This window comes from Atractosteus spatula, chromosome 2, assembly GCF_055471065.1.
Source record: "Atractosteus spatula isolate fAtrSpa1 chromosome 2, fAtrSpa1.hap1, whole genome shotgun sequence".
NCBI classification, from domain to species: Eukaryota; Metazoa; Chordata; class Actinopteri; order Semionotiformes; family Lepisosteidae; genus Atractosteus; species Atractosteus spatula.
The window spans coordinates 19,633,218-19,660,000 of record NC_142707.1 but is presented as its reverse complement, the minus strand read 5'-3'; the positions used below and the strand labels follow the sequence as shown (position 1 = coordinate 19,660,000).

The following is a 26,783-nucleotide window of genomic DNA, read 5'->3' as shown; positions in this document are numbered from 1 at the left end:
CAGCGCACAGCCTGTGAAGCTGCACACCCTGATAAAGAGTTGAAATGGGTCATACTATTTAGAGAATGAGACATTTAGGTCCCTAATTTCTCTCTCTGCCAGGACAAAAGAAGAGATGCGTGCAAGAGATGAAGGAATGGCAATCTGCACATGAAGTTGATGTAGCTGAGTGATTTCAGGGACCTACTTGTGAAAACTAGGTGGTAATGAAGGGCCTAACAACCCAGTCTGTTGGTTGGGAGGTGATGGATTATTGATCTTGATGCATTTGTAAAATCCCTGGAGTGCAGCAATTCTTGGCTTCAATATATAACAGAATGTAAGTGGTTAATGATTTAGCAGTAAAAAAGAAGTTCATTTTAAAAATCAATTTGGATATTTTTTTCTTCCTTATATCCCCCTGCTTAGGTTTTCAAAAGCCATGATATGAGCCAGGTCAATAAACTATGCAGCTAATGACAGACACTGCAGAATACCCATTTTTTTCCAGGCATTTTCAAAAACTGCCTTTTAGTTGGTCTTATAGTGAGATCTTCATCTGAGACTGGATTAACACAGGAAGTGTTCATGTTTTTCAGCCCTCCTTAAAATTAAATATAAAAATAAACAACATAAAGTTGTTTGAAGGTAATCATTAAGGAACAGGACCTCTTGATAAGTAGACAACATGATGGAAGAAAAGGTTGAGATGTTATAGAGTTTTTCTATAAAACATCATATAAAGAATACTATAAAATGTATTTTTTTCTCAGCCCAGATTATATCGCTTTCTAAATTACTACATTAAAGTGCTACTTTACCCAGGGCTTACCTACTGATATTTAGTTGTAGGATGCCCATACAAGACAGAAACCATATTTCACAAAACACTTGTTCCTGTTGTTATCAACATATGTAAATGTATTTCTTAATGGTGTCATATAAAATGCATATTTCTATGACACATTGTGCTGAAAAACAATTAGTTTCAAAAATCCACTCTTCGTGCTCCATTGTACTTGCGAATGAGAACCTTCAGAAAATGATTTCTGTCATAAAGTGACTTCAGTCATAGTTTTTATTAAGACTTCTCAGAGAGAAAGTGAAAAATTAGTAATGTGTGGAGCGTAGAGACTGGAAATTGTATTGTTGAGCAGTATTTTTTTAATATGAGAAAGTGTCTTTTTGAGCTGGATTTTTTTCAACGGCATACACTTACTAACATTATAGAGACTAAAACACAGTGATTTCCTGTTTTCTCAGCGTTCACATGGCAAAAAGCTCAATGAAACAGCATTATGTAACATCTTAACATGATTGTATTTGTTATACAGACAAATCATTCTTTACTCCATATGGCAAGTCAACAAGGAATTGAGTACTGCCTATGGATGGATACTCCTTCTGAAGGACGCGTTGTATTACATTTTAAACACTTGTCAGCTAAGAGTGTGAATGGGGTCTTATTAAGTGAGTTATTTAATTAATTTGTGTGTGACACTAGTGGGGCAGTAAATTTTAAAACCTTGTTGTGGTTACAAACTGAAATATTTCAGAAAAGGAGAAATATGAGTTGGGATTTCAGCTTCAGCTCACTATATTCAATTTTTAAGAATAAAAAAACCTTTTAAATTAGGAAGTCTTTATAAATTTATTTTCTTCTGTCTGATTTCAAGAGAGTTTTATTATTAATACAGAGCAAAGCTTTGTTATTGAAAATGCTATTGAATGATATGCAGCAATACTGGTCACGTCAGAGACAAAACATCTAGTAGGCATCTAAAATTCAGAATAGGTCTGGAATAGATCTGCTATGAGAGGGAATCGGATGTTCTTTTAAAATCATGCCTTAACCCAGAATTAATTCAATTTCCTTTGGAATAAACAGTACATTATATATGTGTATACTGGAATACATCCTTGTAACTCTTAACTAGCAAATATTTTGCTGCCTTTAAAACATTTTAATTGCAATGTTATGATATTAATTTAACCAGGGATTATACAATGAAAAAATATATTTCATGGGAAAGAAAGTTGTCAATTTTGTCATTACCAGCAAAACTGATCATTTTGATCATTAAGAAATAACAGAATTTCAGTGTCTAAATATTTTATTGTTGGCCATGGAGTGCCTTGCTATAAAATAACCCTTTTCAACAATAACTTCTATTTGACTGTTTGAAAAAAATGAGTTTACACACTGAACTTCACCACTGAATATAACTTATTATTCAAATTGTAAACAACCTCTTCTGACAATGAAAATGATAAATAAGAAAAGATCCAAAATTGTATAATCGTATATAATTGATATAATCATAAGCAATGGCACTAGAGTACACCAGTGAAAAAACTGTAGAGTACACCAGTGAATTAAAGAATGATTTTAGATGTAATCACTTAACATGTTAGGGAGGGACATAATGGACCACCATAATTATTAATTAATATTAATATGAAACACTTTTGCCTGTCCTAGGTTTTAGTAAGTTTTTCATCCTAGAAAAATAAAATAAACTCAAAATACAGTTACTGTGTATTGGACTGAAATGTCAGTGCAACTCATAATTTATACATCGGGTCTGTTCAGTGATCAACCCTGAAAGCAATGTTTCTGTTTGAAAATGGTTACTCTCTCTGGGATCAGAGCGCATTTGCTTTTGAACATCTGTTTAAAATGCAGAAAGAGGCAAAGAAATTAGGCAGTGAACATTATTATGACACCAGAAGATTCCACAAAGCCTGCTATCTGAAGACAATGATGTAAACAAAAATGTCAGATTTAAAACAAATATAAAAGAGGGCACCATGATATTTTTTCAATAATATTTTGATATGATGCTGTGTATGTTTATAAATGGGGAACACGAGACCAAAGTGCCTTACGGAGATAAAGCTTTAAAACGCACAGCAGTTCTTTCTATATTATGATATTATGTCATTCTTTTCATTCAACAACATTCAACCGTTATCTGATTTGGTTTCAGCAATGCAAATCGAAAGTAATATTCCTTTTTTAAGGTTGTCAAAAGGGCCGATATCTTTCATGTTTCCCGCTCCATGGGCTCTCACTTACCTCCTTGCTCATCCAACATAACCAAAGTCCTGATACCAGCATCTTTACTCTAGTCCCCCAAGAATGGTAGCAAGGCAAAAGGTGACAGAGAGGAGAGGCAGCAGGAAAAAGAAAAAAAAGAGGTAGGCTATCAGTATGGAAGCATATAGTTGTACATTCAGGAAAGATAGAAAAGAAAAATAATTTTATTGACAAAGACACCAGCATTAAGCATCACCAATTTTTAAGTTTCTAAAAATTCAGTTACTGTCCAAAACACAGAGAGATAGATTTGGTACAATATTGATGCTGTCTATACACTTGATATTTTATATTTGTTCATTCTATATTTTTTTGAATATATAAAATACATAAAAAATAATATACATGTATTATATACATTTATAGAAAATTAAAATGTTTTCAATGTTTTCAATATGGCCCATTACTGGCATAATGACTTGCAAACTAGCGGATAGAAAGGTATAGAAGAGTAAGGCATAGTACCAAGAAACAGAAACAAGGATAGTTAAAGTGAATCTAGGGTATGACACACTGACGACTAAAACTATATGTACACTTTTATAACAATGAAACTGTAATTACTAAAATCCTGTAATTCAACATATTTTAATTAATTCTGACCTTTTACATGAAAAAACAAGATTGTTATTTACTACCAATGGATGGATTACACAGATCTATGATAATACTATCATAATACACTTGTATTATATTGGTAATGATGGGTAGGCAACCCCACATTAGGATATGAATATTATAGACATTAGAATTTGAATATTAGAATATGAAATGCTATGTGCACACTGGAAGTGCAGAAGTAATGTGCTACATGAAAACCAAGGCTTCTATCTCAATATGAGTTGGAGTTCTGATTGATCTGGAGATGACTGATCAGCCCCTGCATAACTTGCACTCTTGCACTGCATAAACTTCCATTAATTCTCGTTAATTATTAATCATGTCAATATAAGTCTATTTCAACTGAAATCTGAAACTTCAACTACTGCATATGAGAACTTTCATGTTTTATGCCTATATATAGCTTTTTATACAGTTACAACATTCGATACAGCTACAGAGATGTAAACTGCTAAACAAAAATACTGCAAACCAGGAGACAGGGCAGGAAGAAAAACAAGAACTAGAAGTACAAGCAGTGTCCAAGGATTCCAAAACCTTCCTTTGTCAAAGGAGAATGATTAAGGACAAGAACACTGTTGTTACAGAAATAAACTGCAGTATTAAACTGGTATATAACTGCAACAGTACAGTACTTTAAAGTACCTTAACTACACTTATAAATGCTTTTAATACTTCCAAATCAATCAACATAATGCAGCACCTTAAAGATTTTGCTATAGGTGCTTGAACAGACATATCTGTTTAAAAAATGTCACCAGAGGAATAAATGTCTCCTTCTAATACCTACAAGAGGGCAGCAAAGATTTATGGAAATGTTTGTGCTTATAATAATCAATATGAAACTAACAGTATGAGTGGTATGTGAAAATATACAAACACAATACATCCATTGCTCTTTCCCCCATAATTATACATATTGTATGAAGTTAATTTGCTAAACATTATTTTTCAGCTTCAACAGACTGAAATCTATGCAATATTATCTTCAATTTCAGTGTAAGTATTTGTTAGGAACAGGTTTTTAATATGCAAATCCTTATGTACTGTACATGAATGACACCTGTATGACAAAGACATGAAATTTCAAATCATGAAGGAAATCACATAGCCAACTTGGCTTATGCATGTATTCTATTTTGTAATATTTTAATTGTATTTTCCCAAGAAAATTATTTAAATTGAAACTTTAAGACAGATTCTTTAAAAAGGTGCTTAAAATAGGTTAAAACAGATAGTATCCATCGACTAGCAAATTACTAATGTAGCACCATCCATAAAAAGGTGTGATTACAGACCAATAAGTCTTATTTCTATTTTATAATGGAAATGAAAATTATAACTAAACTAGAAGATCATTTATGAGGACAGTCAACATAGTTTTAGAAAATGTAGGTCTCATTTAGCTTGTTCTCTGATCATGCAACAATAGTAATAAGGTTTGAGTATGGAACAGAATCAGTGGGTGAGCTGAAAAGGTACAATCAGAGGTTAATTTCACTCTGAACATGGATGCTTCATCAATGTTTCATCGAAGGAGCCTTCTCCAGGAGAGAATTTTTAATTACATTTATTTTTATTTAATTTATTATAATTTTTACACAGGAGCAGTTTGTGTGATGGGTCATGTGTCTCATATTGGATTGTGATCTATTGCAGCTGTAAAAGTTAGCATAGTAACTAGAAATAGTGCTAGAAATGTCCAGATTTCGCTATTGCTGAAAACTGACAAGTTTCATTTCTATTGGTGCAACAGTTCATAGGATTTAGAAAGAATTTTTAAATACGTGGGTAAGGCTGCCACATTAGTTAATGCAGGATCCTAATTTTTGTGATAAACTCAAAATTAATCTGTCCTAGCACACCTGCCTAGTATAACATTAGTATCCTATGTCCTCACCTGAACATTAGCACTTTCAAAAATAAGCGGGAAAAAAAACACTTAAAAGGTTTCCACCATCTAAGTTATTGGACCTATCTGAAAGTTCAAATGCCACTTGGAAGCCTAATTGTAAAGATCCTCACAATGAGTCACTAAAATTTGTTTAGTAAATTATTTATTGTGATTAGTTATAACATTTATTACAGCTTCATACTGTACATGCTTCTCATTTATAGCTTTTTTAGGGGTGCACTAGAAATTTTGAAGTTGTTTGGAAGTTTCTGATCAATGTAAATTTAAGTTGGCTAAACAAAAAGTTTGTTTTCTTTTCACCTAAGCTATAATATTCAAATATATTGTACATAATATGTTATAATATTCAAATATGTACAGTAAACATACCTGAAGAGGCCTGGATGTTGTAAAATGTTGATTGTCATAATATACATGGTCATAATATACAGTACATGTTGTAACCCATGATTGTTTCTATGATGCCTAATAGTTTTACACAGTAGAGTATATATAAAAATGTATACATGTCTTGGATTTTACAATGTTTTCTTTCTAGAGTATGCAAACGTATTTGTTTTTTTTTCTCTGGTTTTCTGGAGTTAGTGAACTCAACAGTCAGTAGGATTCAACAAACATCACAGGGATGTGAAATGTTATGGGCCTTCAGTATTAGAGCAGGGGCCATGGAGGTCACAGCTTGTCAGATCAAAGCTGTATCAGCAAGGTTTATCCTCTGTTTAACCACTAAACAAAATAAGATTTAATCAGGGATTTGCATAGGAGACCTGCGTGGTGTGTTCATATTTGTTCCTGAGATGTAGGAAAACAATTAAGCAGTGCAGTTTCTACTGTAATATCTTAAAATTTTTAAATGAGCAACTTTGAGAGTTAGGCCAACTGACGCTTGTAAAAGACACCTTTTCAGCTTTGATCAGATATTCATCAAAGACATGCTTTTGTTTTGTCTTCAGCAACAAAGTGATTTCTGTTTTGAACACTGAATATTTGCAGGATTTTCAAGCAACCATGCTATTCAGAATGTTTATTTTAAAAGAGGTTAAAACAGTTTCGTTTTCTATTGTGTTAAAACTCTAGTTAGTGTTATTATGATCTAATGCCTGTTTTAAAAAGAGGCATAATCAAAATTCAGTCTCTAAAAGAGGCATATTCTAAATCCATTTTCTAAACTATCACATATAAATTACTTTTAAACACAAAATATGCAAATTATAGTGGCATAAAGACAGTATCTTCATAGAGCTTTACAAACAGAGGCTTGTGTCTGAAGGATTTATGCTAAGCACTGCAGTGTCTTCTAAATGTCTTCTGCTATGAATTATAGGATATGTGAATATTAATCAGGTATGAGTGTTTCACAATCCTAGAAAGCAAAGCCTTCTAAAGAGACTTCTAATTATGCTTCTCATATATGAAGTCATGTTAAGCAGTTACAGTCTCAACAATGGTCATTTTCATATCTTTTGTACATACAGTGTTCTCCACAAATATCCATACCCCTATAAAAATAACATCAGAAAACATAATAGAAAAAGATAGAGATTAGATAATGCATCTTGCTTAAAACAATTTTGAACATTTTATGTTGTCATCACAATACCATTACATAAAGCTATGTTTGTCAAACATAGCTGAACTTTAGAAGTCATATTTATTCATATAAAGATCACCAAAACCAAACTGACACTAATTCTCCGCTCTTTGGAAGTGCAACAGGAATCTCATCAGCAAACTACTGTATATAGGGCCCTCTGAAGCATTCCCGTTTCCTTAGGATATAAAATGAGGTGAAACACAAAAGAAATTCAGTAGCAGCATCTCCTTTGTAAAGCTTACCAAAGATTGTAGGCAATCTGTCATTGTCCTCCACAACTACACAGTATACTGTATAAAAGATGCCAGGAAGGGGATGGATGTGTATCTTGCCACCTTTGGCTGTTAAATACTGTAAGTGCTTTCAGAGGAAACAATGAATCTAACCGCAAAGTTGATCACAAACCTACACACTACCCAGCATCTTCAGGATAAAAATATTGCTAACTACCATGCAGCCACAGAAGTGGCTTCTGTCTTGAAACACAGCCATGAATACAAACCACAAATAGAACTACATCAGAACACCAATTAGAATGAAGTGAAGTGATTAAATGAAAATTAAGCCTTTTGAACAGTGTCATTTTTGGTTTGAAAAAGGCGTAACTCCTTTTTGAAAAAAAACTAATGCCCATTGTGAATGTTGAGGTTAATTGAATTTGGGGTTGTTTTGCAGCTACACGTCCTGGAGCATTTTATGTTTAGTTTTAACAGTTGTTTTCATAACATTACATAATATTAATAGAATTAATATATTATAATAATATTAATCATACTTCTTGGTCTATAATTACTTGGGTCAATTTTGGCACTTTCTTGTGAAGGGGCCCTACACTGGCAATTTTCCTGTCCATGCATACTTTCTCTGTCTTCAGCAACTGCTGGAAGAGATCTGTCAAGGGCTTCTGAATGACATCTATCTTTTCCTTGAGTAAATTTGATAAGACATCATTGGGCCCTAGGAATTTATAAATTTTTAGTGCTTCAAATACCCAAACCATTTTGTCTTTTCTATCCTTTTGAATAAAAAACTTTGTCCTCCTGCTGTCTGATGTTCTCCCTTAATGAATTTATATGATAAAATTATTCTGTTTAAACACAATAATTTGTTAACAATTTGCCTACTATATTAATACTGTATATTGCATTGTGCTACTGTATATATGTAATAATATTATCTCGTGCAAAGTAGCATTGACTTTATCAACAGTAGAACATCGTCACACTCCTCGTTTTGGAAAAAAAATAATCTAAAGGAGCATGTGTTCTGTCTTTTGTATATACGAATAACAACACCATGTCAGTAAGCATTCCCAGGTTAAACGCGTACTATTTTCGCCATTTCTGTGACAAGTGGAAATGACACGGCTTACACCTGCATTCTATAATTCTATAAACAGTTTGCTCTGTTTTCCATACAGATAATTTTTATTGACACTATATCAGACAAGCTACAGAGCTTTTTGAACTCCTAGGATCTGCTGGCTGTTCAGTAGTATGAAGTAATATTCCAGGAGGTCATTTTAATGTAAACAAAATCCTTCATTTCATTTTATCTTGGAATATTTTTAGAGCAAGTTAAAATGAAATTTCTACAGCTATTCTTTTTAATCTAACAGGCAGGAGTTCTCAGAATTCTCCTACTAACACCAAATTAAGCCACAATCCACCTTACTTCACTGATTTTAGAGGCTGTAGCCACACATTCAATAATGTCCAGGACCTTCCATGGATATTTTCTACTTGGCAGAGAGGAATAGTAGAGAACATGTTCAGGGAGAGTAATGCCAGGGGTATAAAAGATACTAATCCCTCATGCAGACTCAGCTCTCAGAAACGTACTCCATCACTTTTTCAACTCAGCACCCTATTTCAATTCCTGTTTTGTGTTCTTTCATTTGTACATTTCATTAAGTATTAATTCATTGCCATTTAAACGAAACTTTAAACACTTCAAAAGTGCAAATCCCTCATCTATTTAAAATTAACAGACATTTTTTGCCTGGTAATATAAGCAACTTTTTTTTTCTTCCAAAATTTTAGGAGCACAGTAAGAACTTCCATGTAATGCTTTATGGAATTAAAGCACAAATATGTTTGTAAGCTTCTTCTTCCTCCTTATGACTGTATTTTATACATTAATGATTTGTATTTATGTGTATATTTCAGAACTGAACACTTTTCTCTGCTTTAACATTTTAGACAGACATGACCTTTACAAGACTTGCTTTTTTACAGAAAAATGCATGATATACAGTTCCATATTCAAAATTTAAAACAAAAAAAAATTCTGGTGTTGATTTGCATATTCAGTGAGATGTTCTTGCAGCAAAGTGTTTGAAAAAAAGATTAAATAGATCTGTTATTGGAAGCCTACATTGTCCTGGTTATATGTAGTTTAGCCATACAAAAGAGCTACTGTATACAGAAGACCTCTTACCTCTTCAACTAACTGCAGCATACGACGGGTGCTCTCCAGTGACTGTAAAGAAAGAAAAATGTAAAAATATGATTACATCAAAATTAAGGGTTCCACAGCTGACAAATAAAATTATAATCACTCAGAAAAGTGAAATTGATACTATTTTTTTCCCTTTAAAATAGAGTCGCTTTAATGTTTTCTCATTAATATTTCTACAGTAAGTGTCTATTCATGTTAACTTCATGAAGAACAGAGAACGTCATCTGAGGAGGCCATGAAGACATTGTGGCATAAAGTGCATTTCCAAATTTCCATAGAAATGTGTGATTTACTTCATATGTAGTAGCATTAAAAATATAGTCTTTCATCGTTTAACTTTGTGGTCTGGAGAATCTCATTTTACCTGGCCCAATCTAGATTTGCCAAAGGTTTCTCGGCAAATCACAAAGTTGCCACTTTTTCATCAGTAGCCCTCATCAAATCAGGCAAATGTAGATTTGGCCAGAAACTGAAAAAAGATGACTGGGTAGAACCCATTTATTTCAAGAGTTTTCACTGAATTCTAGATTTTGTCAGAATAATGTTTCGGTCAACATCAAGGTCAAGGAAAAGTTGACATCTGTCCAATTGAATGAGTACGATTGCTGAAAATAAGTGCTTACTTTAGGATTCACTTTAGGCTCTTGATGAAATAAAGTTAAGTAGCCCTTAACATATAAACTATGTATACACACAGTGTCATGTAAGTCTGAAAAAAATTCACCTGTAATTCATTATGTGTTGTTTTTAGGACATTAATCCCACCATTGTGCCATTGTGGTAGTGAACACCACCCGTATACTGATTTATCATTGTCACGGATGTTGGAAGCGACGAACCGTGGAATGGCAGGAGAGTGGAAAAGACCCTATGCGAAGCGGCGGAACGGGGAGAATGCCCGGGCTCAGCAGTGCAAGAGTTCAGGAATTGCCGTATAGAAACCTATGCCCTCAGGCCACGGATGGAGCGGCGACCTGGTGCTAGGCGGGTCTCAGGACATCCGAATGTCAATGCTGAGTGAAGGGGAATGAGTGACCCGGAAATATATAGCCCCAAACAGAGAGACACCAGAAGGACAGCAAAGCACAGGAAACTAAGGACAGGACAGAGTAGGAGCGCCCTCTGGCTGCAGAGGGCCTGTCAGTACCCCCCCTTCATGGGCGGCTCCTGATGCCCATAGAAATAAATAAGCTGCACAGCACTGGGGGGAGGAAAAACCTCATTTAACTGAAAGGAAACCTCTGGGAGTCCACGGCTGAGAGCTGCCCCCTCCTCCAGGGTAGAAACCTTTATTGGGTAGAGGAAGGGGGGATCAAGTAGAGCTCTGGAGGCTTAAAACAAAAAATAGATGTACACAAGCACAAACCACAAAAATAAACCTGGGAGACCAGGGTGACAAACTTACAAAAAAACAGATAGGAACCAAAAGTTCCCCGACACAGAGGTTAGGGGGACCAGAGAAAGGGGAAACCAGGAAGTGAAAAATCAAAACACCAAGCAAAAAAAACCCACACAAACCCGGGAAAAATACCGCAGACTGGGCAAAACACGTTCAGCATTCTATTACTGATATCGGAATAGACAACCCAAGGAAAGCCAGGCACTAGACCCGCTCACAGGCACGGATGTCCAGAGTGATATCCAGCAATGAGAATAGAGGCACGGAAAAAGGCTAACCATCCTATCACTGATATCGGAATGAACAACCCGAGGAGAGCCAGGCACAGGTCCCGTTCACAGGCACGGATGTCCGGAGTGATATCCAGCAATAAGAATAGGAGATTCAGCTCAACATTCAATCATGGATGCCGGGAGAGACAACCCGAGGAAAGCCAGGTATTCACAGGCGGATGTTGGGATGACATACCACTGAATGACCAGCTCACAGGCATGGAAGTCAGGAGTAGCATCCCGCGATTAGAATAGAAGAACTAAAAAAAAAAGCCCAGCGAAAAAAGAAAAAGCTGCGGAAAGACAAAAAGCGCCACGCGTGGGGTCAGAGATGGATCAGCATTCTGTCACGGATGTCGGAAGGGATGAACCATGGAATGGCAGGAGAGCAGAAAAGACCCTATGCGAAGTGGCGGAACGGGAAGTTAGCCCGGGCTCAGCAGTGCAAGAGTTCAGGAATTGCCGTATAGCAACCTATGCCCTTAGGCCATGGACGGAGCGGCGACCTGGTGCTAGGTGGGTCTCAGGACATCCGAACGTCAATGCTGAGCGAAGGGGAATGAGTGACCCGGAAATACATAGCCCCAGACAGAGAGACACCGGAAGGACAGCAAAGCACAGGGAACTAAGGACAGGACAGAGTAGGAGTGCCCTCTGGCTGCAGAGGGCGTGCCAATCATTTTAGCGTTCTTCTGAAGTTTGTTGCTATTTGTAGAATACAATAAGTATTATATGACGACACTTAAAGCATTTATGGATAGATTTTAAACCCTGTTTAGATTATAACTCATGTCTACCGTACTGTACATGATCAACAGAAGTAAACTGCTTGTTAGTTGCTGCTGATGTTATAAGAATCATTTTGCTCCATTTATAAAAAATAAGAGATAAGAATATCAAATCTCTTATTAAAAAAAAAACTTGAACTAGGGAATGATAAAGTGAGAAATTGAATTAAATTCAGTACTACAGTGCAAAAGGACTGTAGTAACCTTCGACTACCTCATGTTTCATTTGCTATATAGTGATTAATGATGATGTATTGCTTTAAAAGAAACCATTCTAGTTTGTATAATCTTTTTATGAATGTTTAATAAATCCATTTGTGCAGAGTATATTCTGCATGATGAACTGTGAGCTCATTTCTAATAGTCTTAAAGGGCTGTCTTAAAGGGAAGCTTCATAATGGTACAGTAGCTTTAAGAGGCAAATGGTATATTTAAATATACTATATTGTGATGCCATGTGGGACAGAATCCACAAGGGGTGTCACTTTCCCAGAGGCCTCCTACATTTTAAGAGTGGCAATCCCTAAGGTACAGTATATAAATCTGTATGCTAGCCATAGAGTTATACCTAATTAGCTAGAATCAGCATAGTCCTTGTAGGAGAAGATTGTCTGACTTCTTTAGAAAATTACACAGCAGTGTACAGTATATAAACTTTAATATCAGAGCTCAAATGAAAATATTGGATGACATTAAAATTTGAGTTTACTTTTCATGTATCTGTGTATGGTTAGCTTCAAAAACACTGATATAATAATTGAACTGATGTGCTCCTCAAAGGCTTGGAATTGGATGAAGTGAACACATCAAAACATTTATTCTTGTATTTGAAACAAAGTGAAATGAATAAAGTCAGTACAGACATACAGTAAGGGGCGTTTAAGATACAGTAAGTGGAAATATGGGAGTGGCTTTTTCAACACATGCTGCAGTGTTATGCAAATAACGATGTAGGTGAATGTTCTGCATTATCAAGGAGATGTTAAAGCAAAGGGTCACTGTATTTGTTTGATATCAAAGATCACAGTATAATGATGTATAATAGCATGACATCAACCTCAAGGTCCTTGCTTAAACCCCTGTCAAAGACAATAGTAAGGATTTAATTGAACATGATTTATGTGATGATAGTATTGTTACACAGTAGCCACAGGCATCCATAGAATTCCTCCTGGCATACTGTACATCAGATTTGAACAAAATAAATCATGCAATCAGCCATTTACATACACACAGGAATATAACATTTATCTGAGGAAAATGCAGGCTGTGAAAAAAGAAAACAGAAATAGAACTGAAGATTCTGGAACTGTACCGAGATTTAGAGATGTTCTAATAAAATGTTTAATGTTTTTTGTCAGGTTAGAAGTAAAAATCTAAATTTCATCTCTACTGAAATCTCAGCATCATAATGTCAAAAAAACAAAACAAGAGAAGTAGCCTAGTTTGTTGCATTGCTGTTTTCTTGTACCTCTTCACATTTATGTTAAAAATCCACTTACTTCGTCAGCCAGCTGGTCAGCACGTTGCTGCATATCAGCCAACTCATTACGCATATCTGCATCTTCTGCCATGGTGAAGGATAGTTGTGGCTTTTAGTTTACTGCAGGGGCTCCAAAGAGTCCTGAAAGCACAAAAATTATTCTATCAATGCCAATGTTAGTTATAGTTTGACATATAGTTATAGTTTAATATTTACCTAAAGAGACTGCTACAGAGTTCAATTTAACCTTCAGGAGTCATAACATATACATAGGAGAAATACAAGATGAAATACAACATGAAACTGAATTTATAAATGCCGGGTTTCTTATTTTAAGTAGAAATTAACAGCTTTGTAATACAGAAAAACCTTTCATATGTCACCCCAGAATGTGAAAAATAATCAAGAGTAAATATTAAGTAAATAGATTAGTCATATTAAGTAAGTACAATAGCATTGTAGGACAGGAAAAGTAAGCAAATGACCACTTAAATAGCATACAGCACCTTAAAGATTCTATTCTGCTTAGATCTATCATGTAAATCTTACCCCACCACATTTATGTATTATAGTCACTGCTTTTTATCCTGAGCATCAGAAGAAACACTTTTGCTTATAACATCAGCAAATTCAGAAAGTTATCAAGAAAATAACAATCTTTTTGGAGCAGGTGCTGACTTTTTCATCTTGCAGCATGAGGACATGTGTCATCTGCAAGCATGCTGTCACATCAACGTTGTCAGGAAGGGAAGCTAGTGAGGTCCCAGGACTTGACCAAAGTATCATCATGCATGCATGTTGCCATTAATCACTAATGAGGTTTTGTGACTCATGGTCTTTCAGATAATGACCTGCCACTTACCGTTTGTCTGTAATATCTTGCCAGGTTAGAAATAGCTGTGAATATCCTGGTGAGCGACACCGCACTGACTAATTCCACCCTCCAACATACTGATTGCGGCATTTTCTTGATCAGTAGGACATATTTGTCCCTTTGGTTTTTTTTTTTCTTGACTTCAACCAGTCTTGACATTCACCAGGTTAATTTATCTCAACATCTGTGTCCAATCAAACTTTCACTAATGAGTAGTGTAGTATAGTGAGTAGACATCACGAGACAACAGAACGGGACAGTAGAAGGCAGGAATATATGGTGTAAGGGCGTGATCTGTGTAGTTAATAAAATAGTTAAAATAATATAAGAACGTCTCTTTATTAAGATACACAACATTTATGGCGATGAGAGATAAGTGCTTGATGAACTCAAAGCGAGCAGAACACTGCAGATTTTAGTTCTCTTGCTGGTTGAAATGAACTTTTGAATTTTCGGACTGTTCGTTTAGCTTGCGCCATGGAAAATATGGCCGGTGGCCGAGAAGTTTTGCTTATGCCCAGCTTTCTCCACCACTTCCACTGAACCTCGGAGCTCTGGATTTGTATACAGAATACAAGATATGAATGGAGTCGTACAGATTTTTTTAAATAGCCAGTGGATCTACAGAAGCTCTGGATGCCGTGAGACGGGCTACATTACTGCACTGTATCGGGGCGCCCGTGCAGCGGATTTTTGCAAACCTCCCTGGAGAAAAAGGTACATATGAACAGACTGTAGCTGCCTTAGACGCTTACTTTACACCGCGGAGAAATGTGGTTTTGGAACGGCATAAATTTAGGCAGAGAACTCAGTCTCAGGACGAATCTGTTGATGTTTTTGTGAATGCACTAAGAGGACACAGGAAAAGAAACTTAATACAAATAAGGAAGGGACAAAACTGCGAACAGTTCAAGAACCTTCTTCAGACTCAGATGAATTTGTTAATTCCATTGACCCTGAAGGTAAAGAAACTGTTCGAATAAATGGCCAAGAGATAGATACAGGAAGTCAAAGAAACTTCATTGGAGTAGAACTTTTCAAGAAAGTGTTTGCGCACAGAACTGAACTTCAGCAGACTAAGAAGAAATTTTATGCTTATGCACAAATTAGTCCACTTAAGTGTGTTGGCTACTTCGAGGCACAGCTGAAATGGCAGAAAAATGTAATAAAGGACAAAGTCTATGTAATTGAAGGAAATGTGGAAGCGTTGTTGGGAAGAAAAGCATGTTTTGATCTGAAGATTCTGAATGTAGGAGACACTGTCAATGTGGTTGACCAGTCTTCAGAGAGATTTAAGCAGTTAGCACAGGAATATGAGTCACTCTTTAAAGGTTTAGGACAGATCAAGTGTTACAGTCACAAGGTTACAGTAGATGAGAAAGTTTGGCCAGTAGTTCAAAGTCTGAGACGAGTACCCTATCCGATGATAGAAGCTGTTAATCAAGAGTTAGATAAAATGTTGGATGATGGAATTATTGAAGACGTGAATGAAGGTGCAGAATGGATCTCAAATATTCTGATAATACCTAAAAAAGACACCAAGGAAGTGAGACTGTGTGTGGATCTGCGAGAAGTGAATAAAGCAGTTATCAGAGAGAGACATCCAGTACCAACGGCTGACAGCATATTGCAAGCAGTGCAAGGAGCCAAAGTTTTTGCAAAGTTAGATGCTCGAAAAGGGTTCTGGCAAGTTGAGTTGGCCCCGGAATCAAGACACCTGACTACCTTCATCACACACAGGGGTTGTTACCGTTTCAGAAAAGTTCCTTTTGGCTTGTTTAGTGCCCCAGAGGCCTATCAGAAGGCTATGGACTCAATGTTGTGTGCAATGCCAGGTGTTGTATGGTATATGGATGATGTTGTAGTACATGCGGAAAATGAAGAACAACTAGAACAGAGGCTCAGGCAAGTGTTCCAAAGATTCCAAGACAGAGGCTTAACTTTAAATAAAGATAAGTGTATCTTTGGCCTGAAAGAGATCGAGATACTGGGACATTTGGTCACTGCAGAAGGAATAAAACCAGACCCGAAAAAGGTGACAGCTGTTTGCAGTGCACCGAGACCTGAGAATGTTGCACTTTTGTGCTCGTTCTTAGGCACTTGTGGATTTTTTATGAAATTCATTCCTAATTATGCATATATTTAGAACCCCTTAGAAAAATAATGAGGAAAGGACAGAAGTGGGAATGGACATTGGAAACTGAGAAAGCCTTTGCCGAGTTGAAAAGAGCACTTGTAACTGAACCATGTCTGGCATACTTCAAACTAGATGCGCCAACAGTAGTGATCAGTGACGCGAGTCCTGTACGACTTGGAGCAGTATTGCTGCAAAGACAAGAAGATGGACAGAACAAGCCAGTGGCATATGCAAGTCGCTCACTTACCCCAACAGAAAGGCATTACTCGCAAATAGAGCGTGAAGCCTTGGGTTGTGTTTGGGCAGTGGAACATTTTAGGACATATTTATGGGGAGGCAAGTTCACACTTCAAACGGATCATAAACCCCTCATTTACATGTTCAATCCCAAAAAGGCAACATTGTTACCACCCAGGATACAAAGACTTGGATTGAGATTACGGCCATATGATTAGAAAATTGAACACATAGTAGGGAAAACCAATGTTGCAGACTCATTGTCACGTCTTCCTTTACCAGACACAGAAGACACTGGTTATGTAGACACCTATGTTGATAGAGTGCTTTCAATCAGCACTTATGAACTGCATGCACTGACACTTGAGGAACTTAAACAAGCAACAAACGAAGATGACACATTAAAAGTGTTGGAGTTATCTACATATGATGGACTGCTTTTAAGAGGGCTTTTAAGAGGATTGTGTTACCGAAAACAAAAATCAGACAAGCATTGAAAATAGCACATGAGACACATCAGGGTGTGGTTCGTACAAAACAGTACCTGAGAAGCAAATTTTACTGGCCCAACATGGACAGTGATGTTGAAAGACTGGTCAGGAATATTTCCACTTGTGTGTTGAATCAGCCACTGCAGGAGGATCAACCTCTCCAACCACTTGAATTACCACCAAGGCCTTGGACAAAATTGGGCATTGACCTTGTAGGTCCCATTCAGAATGAATACATATTGACTGTCATAGACTATTATACTTCTTACCCTGAGGCGGTTGTTGTATCAGACATATCTTCAGCCACAGTTATTAGAGAGCTGATGAACATCTTTGCACGATTTGGTTGTCCACTAGAGGTAGTAACAGATAATGGCAGGCAATTCATAGGACAGTTGTTTGAATTATTTCTGACTAACTGTGGAATTAAACACATCTGTGCATCAGCTTACTATCCGAGAAGTAATGGCAAAATTGAAAGATTTCACAGATACCTGAAAAAGGCCTTGAGAGCAGCCGCGACAGAAGGAAAAAAATGGAGAGAGGAACTCCCTAAGATTCTGCTGGCTTATAGATCACACCTCACAGGGCATCTGGAGAAACCCCAGCTAATCTTATCTTTGGACGTGATATCCAGACTAAAGTACCAAACGTGGAAAAGAAAGAAGAAGAGCCGAGGGACATTCAAAAGACGAAAGATATCCATAGACATCATGAGGAGTACACACACAAAATGAAATTATATGCAGACCAGACACATCGAGCAAGGGATCACAACTTCAAGGTCGGTGATGTAGTGTTTGTGGCTGGCCTAGACAATGGTAAATTGGATGCCAAGTTCAAAGACACTCGCTATGTGTTATTGAGAAACACCTCTTGTAACTCTTTTGAGTTAGTGAATGTGGAAGATGGCTCAAAAATAATGAGAAATGTAAAACATCTTCGACACGCTCCTCCATTGGATCTTGATTTTGAATCTGCAGAAACAGAAAATGCTGAGAATACAGGACTTTCTGATGTGCAGGAAGTCCTCAGACAGTGGAGAGTACATCTGTAGGAGAGCCAGTAACTTTACCCAGAAGTGAAGTAACAACCAGAAGTGGCAGGATTATCAGGATACCGGCTTGTTACAGAGACATTTAAAAATATAGGACTTGCATAGCTCTCCAAATGTTAAATTGCTCTATTTTGTTTGTTATCTATGTAGATGTTGCTTAGACTGCTAGAAATGAGGTGATATTTAGAAGTGACTTAAGTAGAAATAGAACTAAAATTTGAGTTGGTACGCATAGAAACAGTTGTAAAAAAAAAGTTGAATGTGTTGAATAGAAATGGAAGGTTTTACATACATTTTGTTGTAATAGTTAATAACCGTTTACTGTGTGTTGATATAGAATTGTTACAATTGTATGGTAAAGTTATGGACTTTAAAAATAACAAAGGAAGGGGTGTAGTATAGTGAGTAGACATCGCGAGACAACAGAACGGGGGAGTAGAAGGCGGGAATATATGGTGTAAGGGCGTGATCTGTTAATAACCGTTTAATAAAATAGTTAAAATAATATAAGAACATCTCTTTATTAAGATACACAACAAGTGGATTTGGTACAACAGCCAGATTCATTTGAGTTTGCCATTGTCAGTCATGTATGATCAAATCATAAAGATTCCAAAACATTTAATCCCTTTCCAAAATCAGTATGCTTTATCACGTGCAAAGTGATGTTTGAGTTGTTGCTTGGTATATGACTAATAGTTAGAAAAATCAGTTAAAATGATCCGTAACCACAACTGGAAAGCCCACATCATTGCAGACTGCAGAGTGGTTTACATTTTCCTGTAGTTTTAAGGGACACAAAGTTTACAAAACAAAATTGCTAAGAAAAATAAAGATCCATTACAGTAAACAGCTGGCAAACAAGAGGAGGTCATTAGACCCATCTAACTCATTTACTTCATTGCTAGTAGCTAACTGGTAAGAAGATGTCATCCAGCTGATTCTTGAAAGTTTTAGTAGCTGCATCAGCTACATGGCTAAGTGGCCTGTTCCAGACTCCCATAACTAAATGCGATATAACCAACAGAAATTCTGGCATACTGTACCTCCCAACAAAATCACCCTATTAGCTGCACAAGAACTTCCTACTGTATGCATCCTCAAGAAAATTGGAAGACAGACTAAAAAGAATACATTGTTAAGAACGCAGAGTAGCTGTCCCCCTGTAACAGAGTGATTTTGTACTTCGGTTTAGGATATAGATTTTATGGTAAATTTACACAGAAAATTCCTACTTATACTATACTACAGTAGATCCTCCTGAATATTTTAAAATGAAATATTTTTACATGAAATCCTCATCTTGGTTTTACAGTTTGATAATGCATTTCATCATGATTTACAGCACTAGGCTATGATAATACACGTATTAACTATTGTAAATTATGAAAGCAGAAAACTTATTTTTGTCACTACTGTAACACAGCAGTGTAAATCTAAAGCAGTTAAATACAACTGAAACAAAGCTAGAATAAAACCAATTTCATATTTAAGAAAACAAAGAGAAAAGGGGATAAAGTACTAAAGTACTGTATCTTGTAAATTTGTTACCTTTCAAAAGATAAATCTGCAAGCTACTGTAGGTTAAGGAAACCTGGTAATGAAGGTTAGGTCAGGACATTTAGATGACTGATTGTCAATTGAGACCCATCCATGACAGTAGCTGTCAGAAATAGTCTAATTCAAACAGCTGGCCACACAATCTGACTTTAGTAATGCTTTTGGCAATGCAATGCCAGTGAGTACATGTCTTGTGCTGCGTACATAAGGTCATTCTGTCTCGGCACCCCTGGAGCAGTTGGGGTTAAGGGCTTTGCTCAGGGACCCAATGGAGCTCGATTCCTCTGCCGGCTGCAGGACAGGAACCTGCAACCTGCCAGCCACAGGTGCAGATCCTTAGCTACAGAGCCATCACACCGCCCCATAATTGAAAATTGAAAACATACATACAAAGCTTCTAACAAAGAGTCCATCTATTTTCTACAGGCATTTCTATACCAAAAGAACTCATTGTTCATTCCTACATTATTATATATTCTGAACACATTTTATTGCAATCCTACCTCATTCTTTGTCATAATATGAAATGTGCTTGTCATGAATACTGTAGCACTCTGTTTTCCATTTTCTTACACATAAAAAGAGCAGTATAAAAGTGTTCTGGATACTTCATCCTCATGTCTTTCTTCAAAGGCTTTTTTATTGTTGATTTCCACAACAAAGGTGTAGTAGATCAAAGATAATGCAAAGATATTTTATACAGTGTGAACAGTTTAGAGATAGAGAATATATAATATGTTATCTGCTTTATTTACCATATTATTTGTTCATAATTTGTAAATCACCTAGAAAAAGTATATAACAGATATATAATAAAAAACCAACCCACAACAACCACAAAAATCTTCTATAATCTTTTTGAGCTAGTGCCCCCTCAAAGTACCATTCACTTACAGTATGACAACTGTAAGAAAGGCAAAAAATAAATAATTCATAATTAAGTACAGTGGTGTGAAAAAGTGTTTGCCCCCTTCCTGATTTCTTATTTTTTTGCATGTTTGTCACACTGAAATGTTTCAGATCATCAAACAAATTGAAATATTAGACAAAGATAACACAAGTAAACACAAAATGCAGTTTTAAAATGAAGGTTTTTATTATTAAGGGAAAAAAAAATCCAAACCTACATGGCCCTGTGTGAAAAAGTGTTAAAACATAAATCAACTGTGGTTTATCACATCTTTGGAAAGCTGAGTTCAATTTCTCTAGCCACATCCAAGCGTGATTACTGCCACACCTGTTCTCAATCAAGAAATAACTTAAATAGGACCTGCCTGACAAAGTGAAGTAGACCAAAAGATCCTCAAAAGCTAGACATCATGCTGCGATCCAAAGAAATTCAGGAACAAATGAGAAACAGAGTAATTGAGATTTATCAGTCTGGAAAAGGTTATAAAGCCATTTCTAAAGCTTTGGGACTCCAGAGAACCACAGTGAGAGCCATTATCCACAAATGGCAAAAACATGGAACAGTGGTGAACCTTCCCAGGAGTGGCCGGCCGACCAAAATAACCCCAAGAGCGCAGCGACGACTCATCCAAGAGGTCACAAAAAACCCCACAACAACATCCAAAGAACTGCAGGCTTCACTTGCCTCAGTTAAGGTCAGTGTTCATGACTCCACCATAAGAAAGAGACTGGGCAAAAATGGCCTGCATGGCAGAGTTCCAAGACGAAAACCACTGCTGAGCAAAAAGAACATAAAGGCTCGTCTCAGTTTTGCCAGAAAACATCTTGATGATCCCCAAGACTTTTGGGAAAATACTCTGTGGACTGATGAGACAAAAGTTGAACTTTTTGGAAGGTGTGTGTCCCATTAAATCTGGCGTAAAAGTAACACAGCATTTCAGAAAAGGAACATCATACCAACAGTAAAATATGGTGGTGGTAGTGTGATGCTCTGGGGCTGTTTTGCTGCTTCAGGACCTGGAAGACTTGCTGTGGTAAATGGAACCATGAATTCTGCTGTCTACCAAAAAATCCTGAAGGAGAATGTCCGGCCATCTGTTCGTGACCTCAAGCTGAAGCGCACTTGGGTTCTGCAGCAGGACAATGATCCAAAACACCTTCATTTAAAAACTGCATTTTGTGTTTACTTGTGTTATCTTTGTCTAATATTTCAATTTGTTTGCTGATCTGAAACATTTCAGTGTGACAAACATGCAAAAAAATAAGAAATCAGGAAGGGGGCAAACACTTTTTCACACCACTGTATGTCTACATTGGCAATCAGTTACTCTATATCACAATGGAATTTTATATAAATGAAGACATGATAAGATGACAATCAGTTTTATGAAAAATGTATGATTAAAGTTTAACAGTACTCTTACTGTACTAAGAGTACAGTAATTCATTTTTCAGTCAAATCAATTACTCTTCGTGTAATTCACATTCACTAAACAATAAAACAGTTCACAGACCTCGTCTAACAGATCAGATTCTGCAAAACCAGACTTTATCAGTAAGGTAAATGACAGGCTCTTCTCAGACTAAACTTTACAGTTTAGTACACAAAACGCATATTATACAGCTTTGCGTAATTATGCCAAATACAGTAGAGATTTGACTTTATGGCAGTCTTTATGAAGGTCAGAGTTATTTTAGAGTTCTGCTCTGACTGACAACATTCAGACTGAAATTAAGTCAGGCTAAATATGATAGCTGCTTTGGTCTCTATCTCTCCACCTGATAATGATAGTCTTTTTAAAACCAGTACACCACAGAAATCTAGTGCCTTCTGTGATAGCTACATGCAATAGTTTAGTAGGTAAATAGTATTTTACAGCTTTTAGCCATTGACATCAGACTGGTGAATATTTGTTTTGGAACGCTAGGTTTTTTAAACCAATTTTAGGTGATCAATTAGTATTCTGTCCAGAGAACCAACTTAATATATACTGTATATATACTGTATAAGTGATTAAGTATGAAAAACTTTTCATTACCAAATGGAATATTAAAAAAACACTAAAATGAATATTGATCTGTTATGTGGTTGTTTAAAGTTATTTTATTATATCACTTCCCATAGCTTTAGTAGTAACAGATGTAAGTCTGATTGGTCTGCTGGTACAGTTTTTTAATTTTTATAAATCTTACTTTAGTAGCACGCACTTACACACTGTATTTGTCCCTGTCCTCCTCCTCTATCCATGTCTTAATTATTCTTACAATGACATTAATTTCCTGTTAATGAAATAGCCTCAGGTTTTTGCAATTTATTAATTAAATCTCTACCATTTAGATATAAGAATTTAAGAATTCAGGTGGGTAGCTGCGTCAGCATGCGTAGGCCGCAAAGGAACAAGTAATAGGTTTATTCCATGCTGAAAAAAAGAAGAGAGAAACGTTGTGTTTTTTCTCTCTTCTTTTTTTCAGCATGGAATAAACCTATTACTTGTTCCTAAGAATTTAAGAATTGATGTGTTCATTGTTTTAAGCTTGTTCTTAACCCAGGTCTTTGCTACCACTGTAGACTTGGCCTATTGTGAGCCTCTTGCCCTCATGTTGTTCATTTAAGGTACTTATCAACTCCTCTAAACGTGTGGTTTCTCAGTACACTGTTCTCTGTACCAATCTTTAAGCCACTTTTTAATTTGCATATTAAGGGACAAAAATTCCTTGGACTTGCATGCAGCAATGGTAGAATTCCTGAGAAGGCCACCACACAAATCCTGCTCCTTCTTCAATAGCTAAATTATTAAATCTGTCTTGAACAATCACCAATCTACTTTTTTCTATGTCTTTCGTTCCAAATTAGACCATGCCACCTGCATTCTGCCCAACTCTGGCCAGGTGCCTGTCCACTAGCTTAGTCAGCTCTGCAACATAGGTAACACATAAGACTTCCTATCCCTCATTGTTTATATCTCTACTAATTGAGTGCAGCATGATCAACACTTCCCTATTACTTAAAGAAGTAAACCCCTGAATGCCCTGGGGCCTGTCAAGTCCTCCCATTTAACTACAGATTATCAGTATACAGATCCATTCCAGTGAAGACTTCCAGGAAATTCAGGAGGTTTCTAGTTCTTATTTCTTTCTTTCTTTAATGGGCAACACAGTCATTAGCAATAGTCTAACACACTGTGGTGAATACTGCCTAAAGCTTGTAACTATAGACCACCATGATGCAGTGGACTCGTCTGTCAGAGAGGTAGTGCATGTGTATTATTAAGTTATTAGTTAACTATTAAGGTCTAGTTTGAACTCGGTTAGGTAGTCATTTCAAAGCCTAATTAGACATTTTAACTGAGCAAAAGGGCCAGAATAATTCAGTACATTTTTATTGAATAAACTAAACAAATGTCAGCAAAAATCAAGAAAACAATATAAATATTACCATGCAAAACCATCTTTCAAATTATTCAATGTCAATCAAGAAAATGTAATACTCTGGATTGTGCATTTTTAATTCTGCTACTTATTAAATCTCTTAGTTTCCCATTTTTATAGTTTTCCACCTAGAATTCGCTCTTTGAAACACATTCATATATAGCAACCTAATATAAATTTAGAATCATAAATCACAATTTGCAGAGAAATACTGTTTTGCTCTTGTTCTAATTGATTTAGAAACCTATGACATAAACCTCCATTAGCAAATCATTACTTTCTGCTTAATTGCATTTAATAGGATGACTTTAATATAGCTCATTTGAATATATTGTTTGTTTTCAGATCCATTGCATGCAATCTTTAACATACAGCCCTGGCCTGTATTTCTAAAGGAAATTTCCATTTTTTGCCCTTTTCCTTTATTCCAGACAAATTAGGCCTGGTGAAAAACAAAACACTGAAAACCTTTGCAGCGAAGATAGCAGACTGAAGAAGATACATTCTTGCAGTGATACTGACTGTAAGACCTTGCAGACTGCAGCAATCAATAGTTGTTGCTAATTTACACTTATTAAAAAATCTATAAACTGTTATCAATTGGCTGGCTCCATTTTGAAAGAGGCCACATCACTTACATCACTGCATAAACAGTCTGCAGGATCTATTACAAGCAAACCTCAAGACCAAATTCTTTACAGATTGAAACAGAAGCAATTATAACAGATTTAGCAGAGCTGTAGCTGGATGTATTAGGAAGATGATAATTCAACATTAGCTTCCATAGGAATGGACTATAGCATAAATAAACGAAGAACAAGAACACAGAAGAGGTATAAACAAGGATCATCATATCATCATCAGAAGCTTGTGCCGTGAGAGGGTACCTTTTTCCAATCAGACCTGAAACCAGATTCTTTCTAGGTAATCTGAACACTGAACTCTGAGACTTTATTATTTAAGAGAGCTTGGTGTCTTTATTATTTGGTAATTCTAATTACCTTTCCTATAGAATCCACAGACTAAGGATATCTTTTCTATTTTAGTTATGTCATTATTTAGACCAAGGAAATTCATTCCCATTCATTTCACAACAGATGCAAGAATCTGTTTAGAGAGTGAGATTTAGTTCTAAACAGACCACTGTCTATTAGGTTGTATTGTAGGTTTTCTCTCTACAGTCTATTAAAGTATTTTGCGGTAGGCAGATTATAAGGATTGCATTTTTCTATGTCTAAAGAAGGCAAGACTCCGATACTCACTAATCTGTAAATAACTGTATTTAGCTGTAAAATGTATGTATGTTGTACAGCCGTGTGTTGTTTATTGTAATAAATATTTAAGTATTTAAGACTTATTTAAGTCTTAAGTATGTTGCTGGTCATCCAGAGAATAAAACATACACATGGAGCGTAACCCTTAGTAATCCCTGACATTAGGGGATGTAATTATTAATCTTTTAATTGTTTTGTTGCATGGCAAACTGGTGTCAGGACTTTAAACAGAATTTTGATTTATTGATTTATTAATCTTCCTCCTTTTAATTATCACACCCCACATTTGCAAGAAAACCTTTAAAATTTAGGATTCGGGAGAGATCATGTGATACACTGCAAGATGGTCACATTTCATTAGGCCCCCCTGATATAGCTGCACATCTTCACTCCCAAAAAAATATTCTGTCTTTTTTTGTTAACTCCAAGCTAAGGATGACATCAAAGAAGAAAAAAAAAACAGAATCGGCCCTAGCTACCAGGCGAAAAGCATCTTAAACAGTCACTTGATCCTGGTGCTGATGCTGGTGATCAAAAGGATGTTGACTGCACAGCACAGCCTCCAATTCCAGAGACAGAACTTCTTGGCTTAGATAAAGGTAATGGAAAAGCTTATTACATGTTGGCTCAATGAAAACAGAACTGCATCAGACTGGAATAGAAATCAATTTTTGCTCAATTATACAGTATACACATTTTACCAAGAGTTACTTCCCCCTCCCTATAGACTGCTGATATTGCTATACAGTATATTGCAATATTACAAGGAAAAGACTGAATGGTCAATGGGAAAGGCATGTTTTGTGTCGAAGGCTTCAATGTGCAGTGTCATCTCTGCCTTGCCAGGAGGAAATTAGTAGGGCTGAAGAGATATGGCTGTCACTTAGAAATCATTAAAAACCATGTAGCTAAACAGAGACCAGATGCATAAAAACTAAGTAAAAAGAAATCTGGAATGTCCTGTTTATTAATTTCAGAGCATGTTTTTGCAAGTTTCCTTCTCTCAAGATGTTAATAAAATATGGTTTATTGAGAAAAAAACGTGGAGTTTATTTTTACTTGTCTTTAGATTAATGGTTCTGTAGGTGTGTAACGGGAGTTAGTCCTGACTCCCATGAAGTGCGTAGTTTAGGACCCTGTGCAGATGGTATAATCCGGAAGTGGCTGGAGTAGGACACCAGGAGAAAGACGGCAGGATCAGGAC

At 36.2% G+C, this 26,783-nt stretch overlaps 1 protein-coding gene across 2 annotated transcripts in view; it reads right to left on the bottom strand.

The window, feature by feature from the left end:
• Positions 1 to 26,783, bottom strand: part of LOC148839404 (synaptosomal-associated protein 25) — a 70,938-nt gene that overhangs the window by 12,596 nt on the left and 31,559 nt on the right. For both annotated transcript variants that reach the window (XM_088909589.1, XM_088909590.1), the window contains exons 2-4: positions 13,631 to 13,752; positions 9,649 to 9,690; positions 3,059 to 3,107 (exon numbers count right to left, since the gene is read on the bottom strand). In XM_088909589.1, coding sequence (XP_088765715.1) covers positions 3,059 to 3,107; positions 9,649 to 9,690; positions 13,631 to 13,702 — 163 coding nt within the window. In that variant the 5' untranslated portion in view covers positions 13,703 to 13,752. The remainder of the gene's footprint in view (positions 1 to 3,058; positions 3,108 to 9,648; positions 9,691 to 13,630; positions 13,753 to 26,783) is intronic.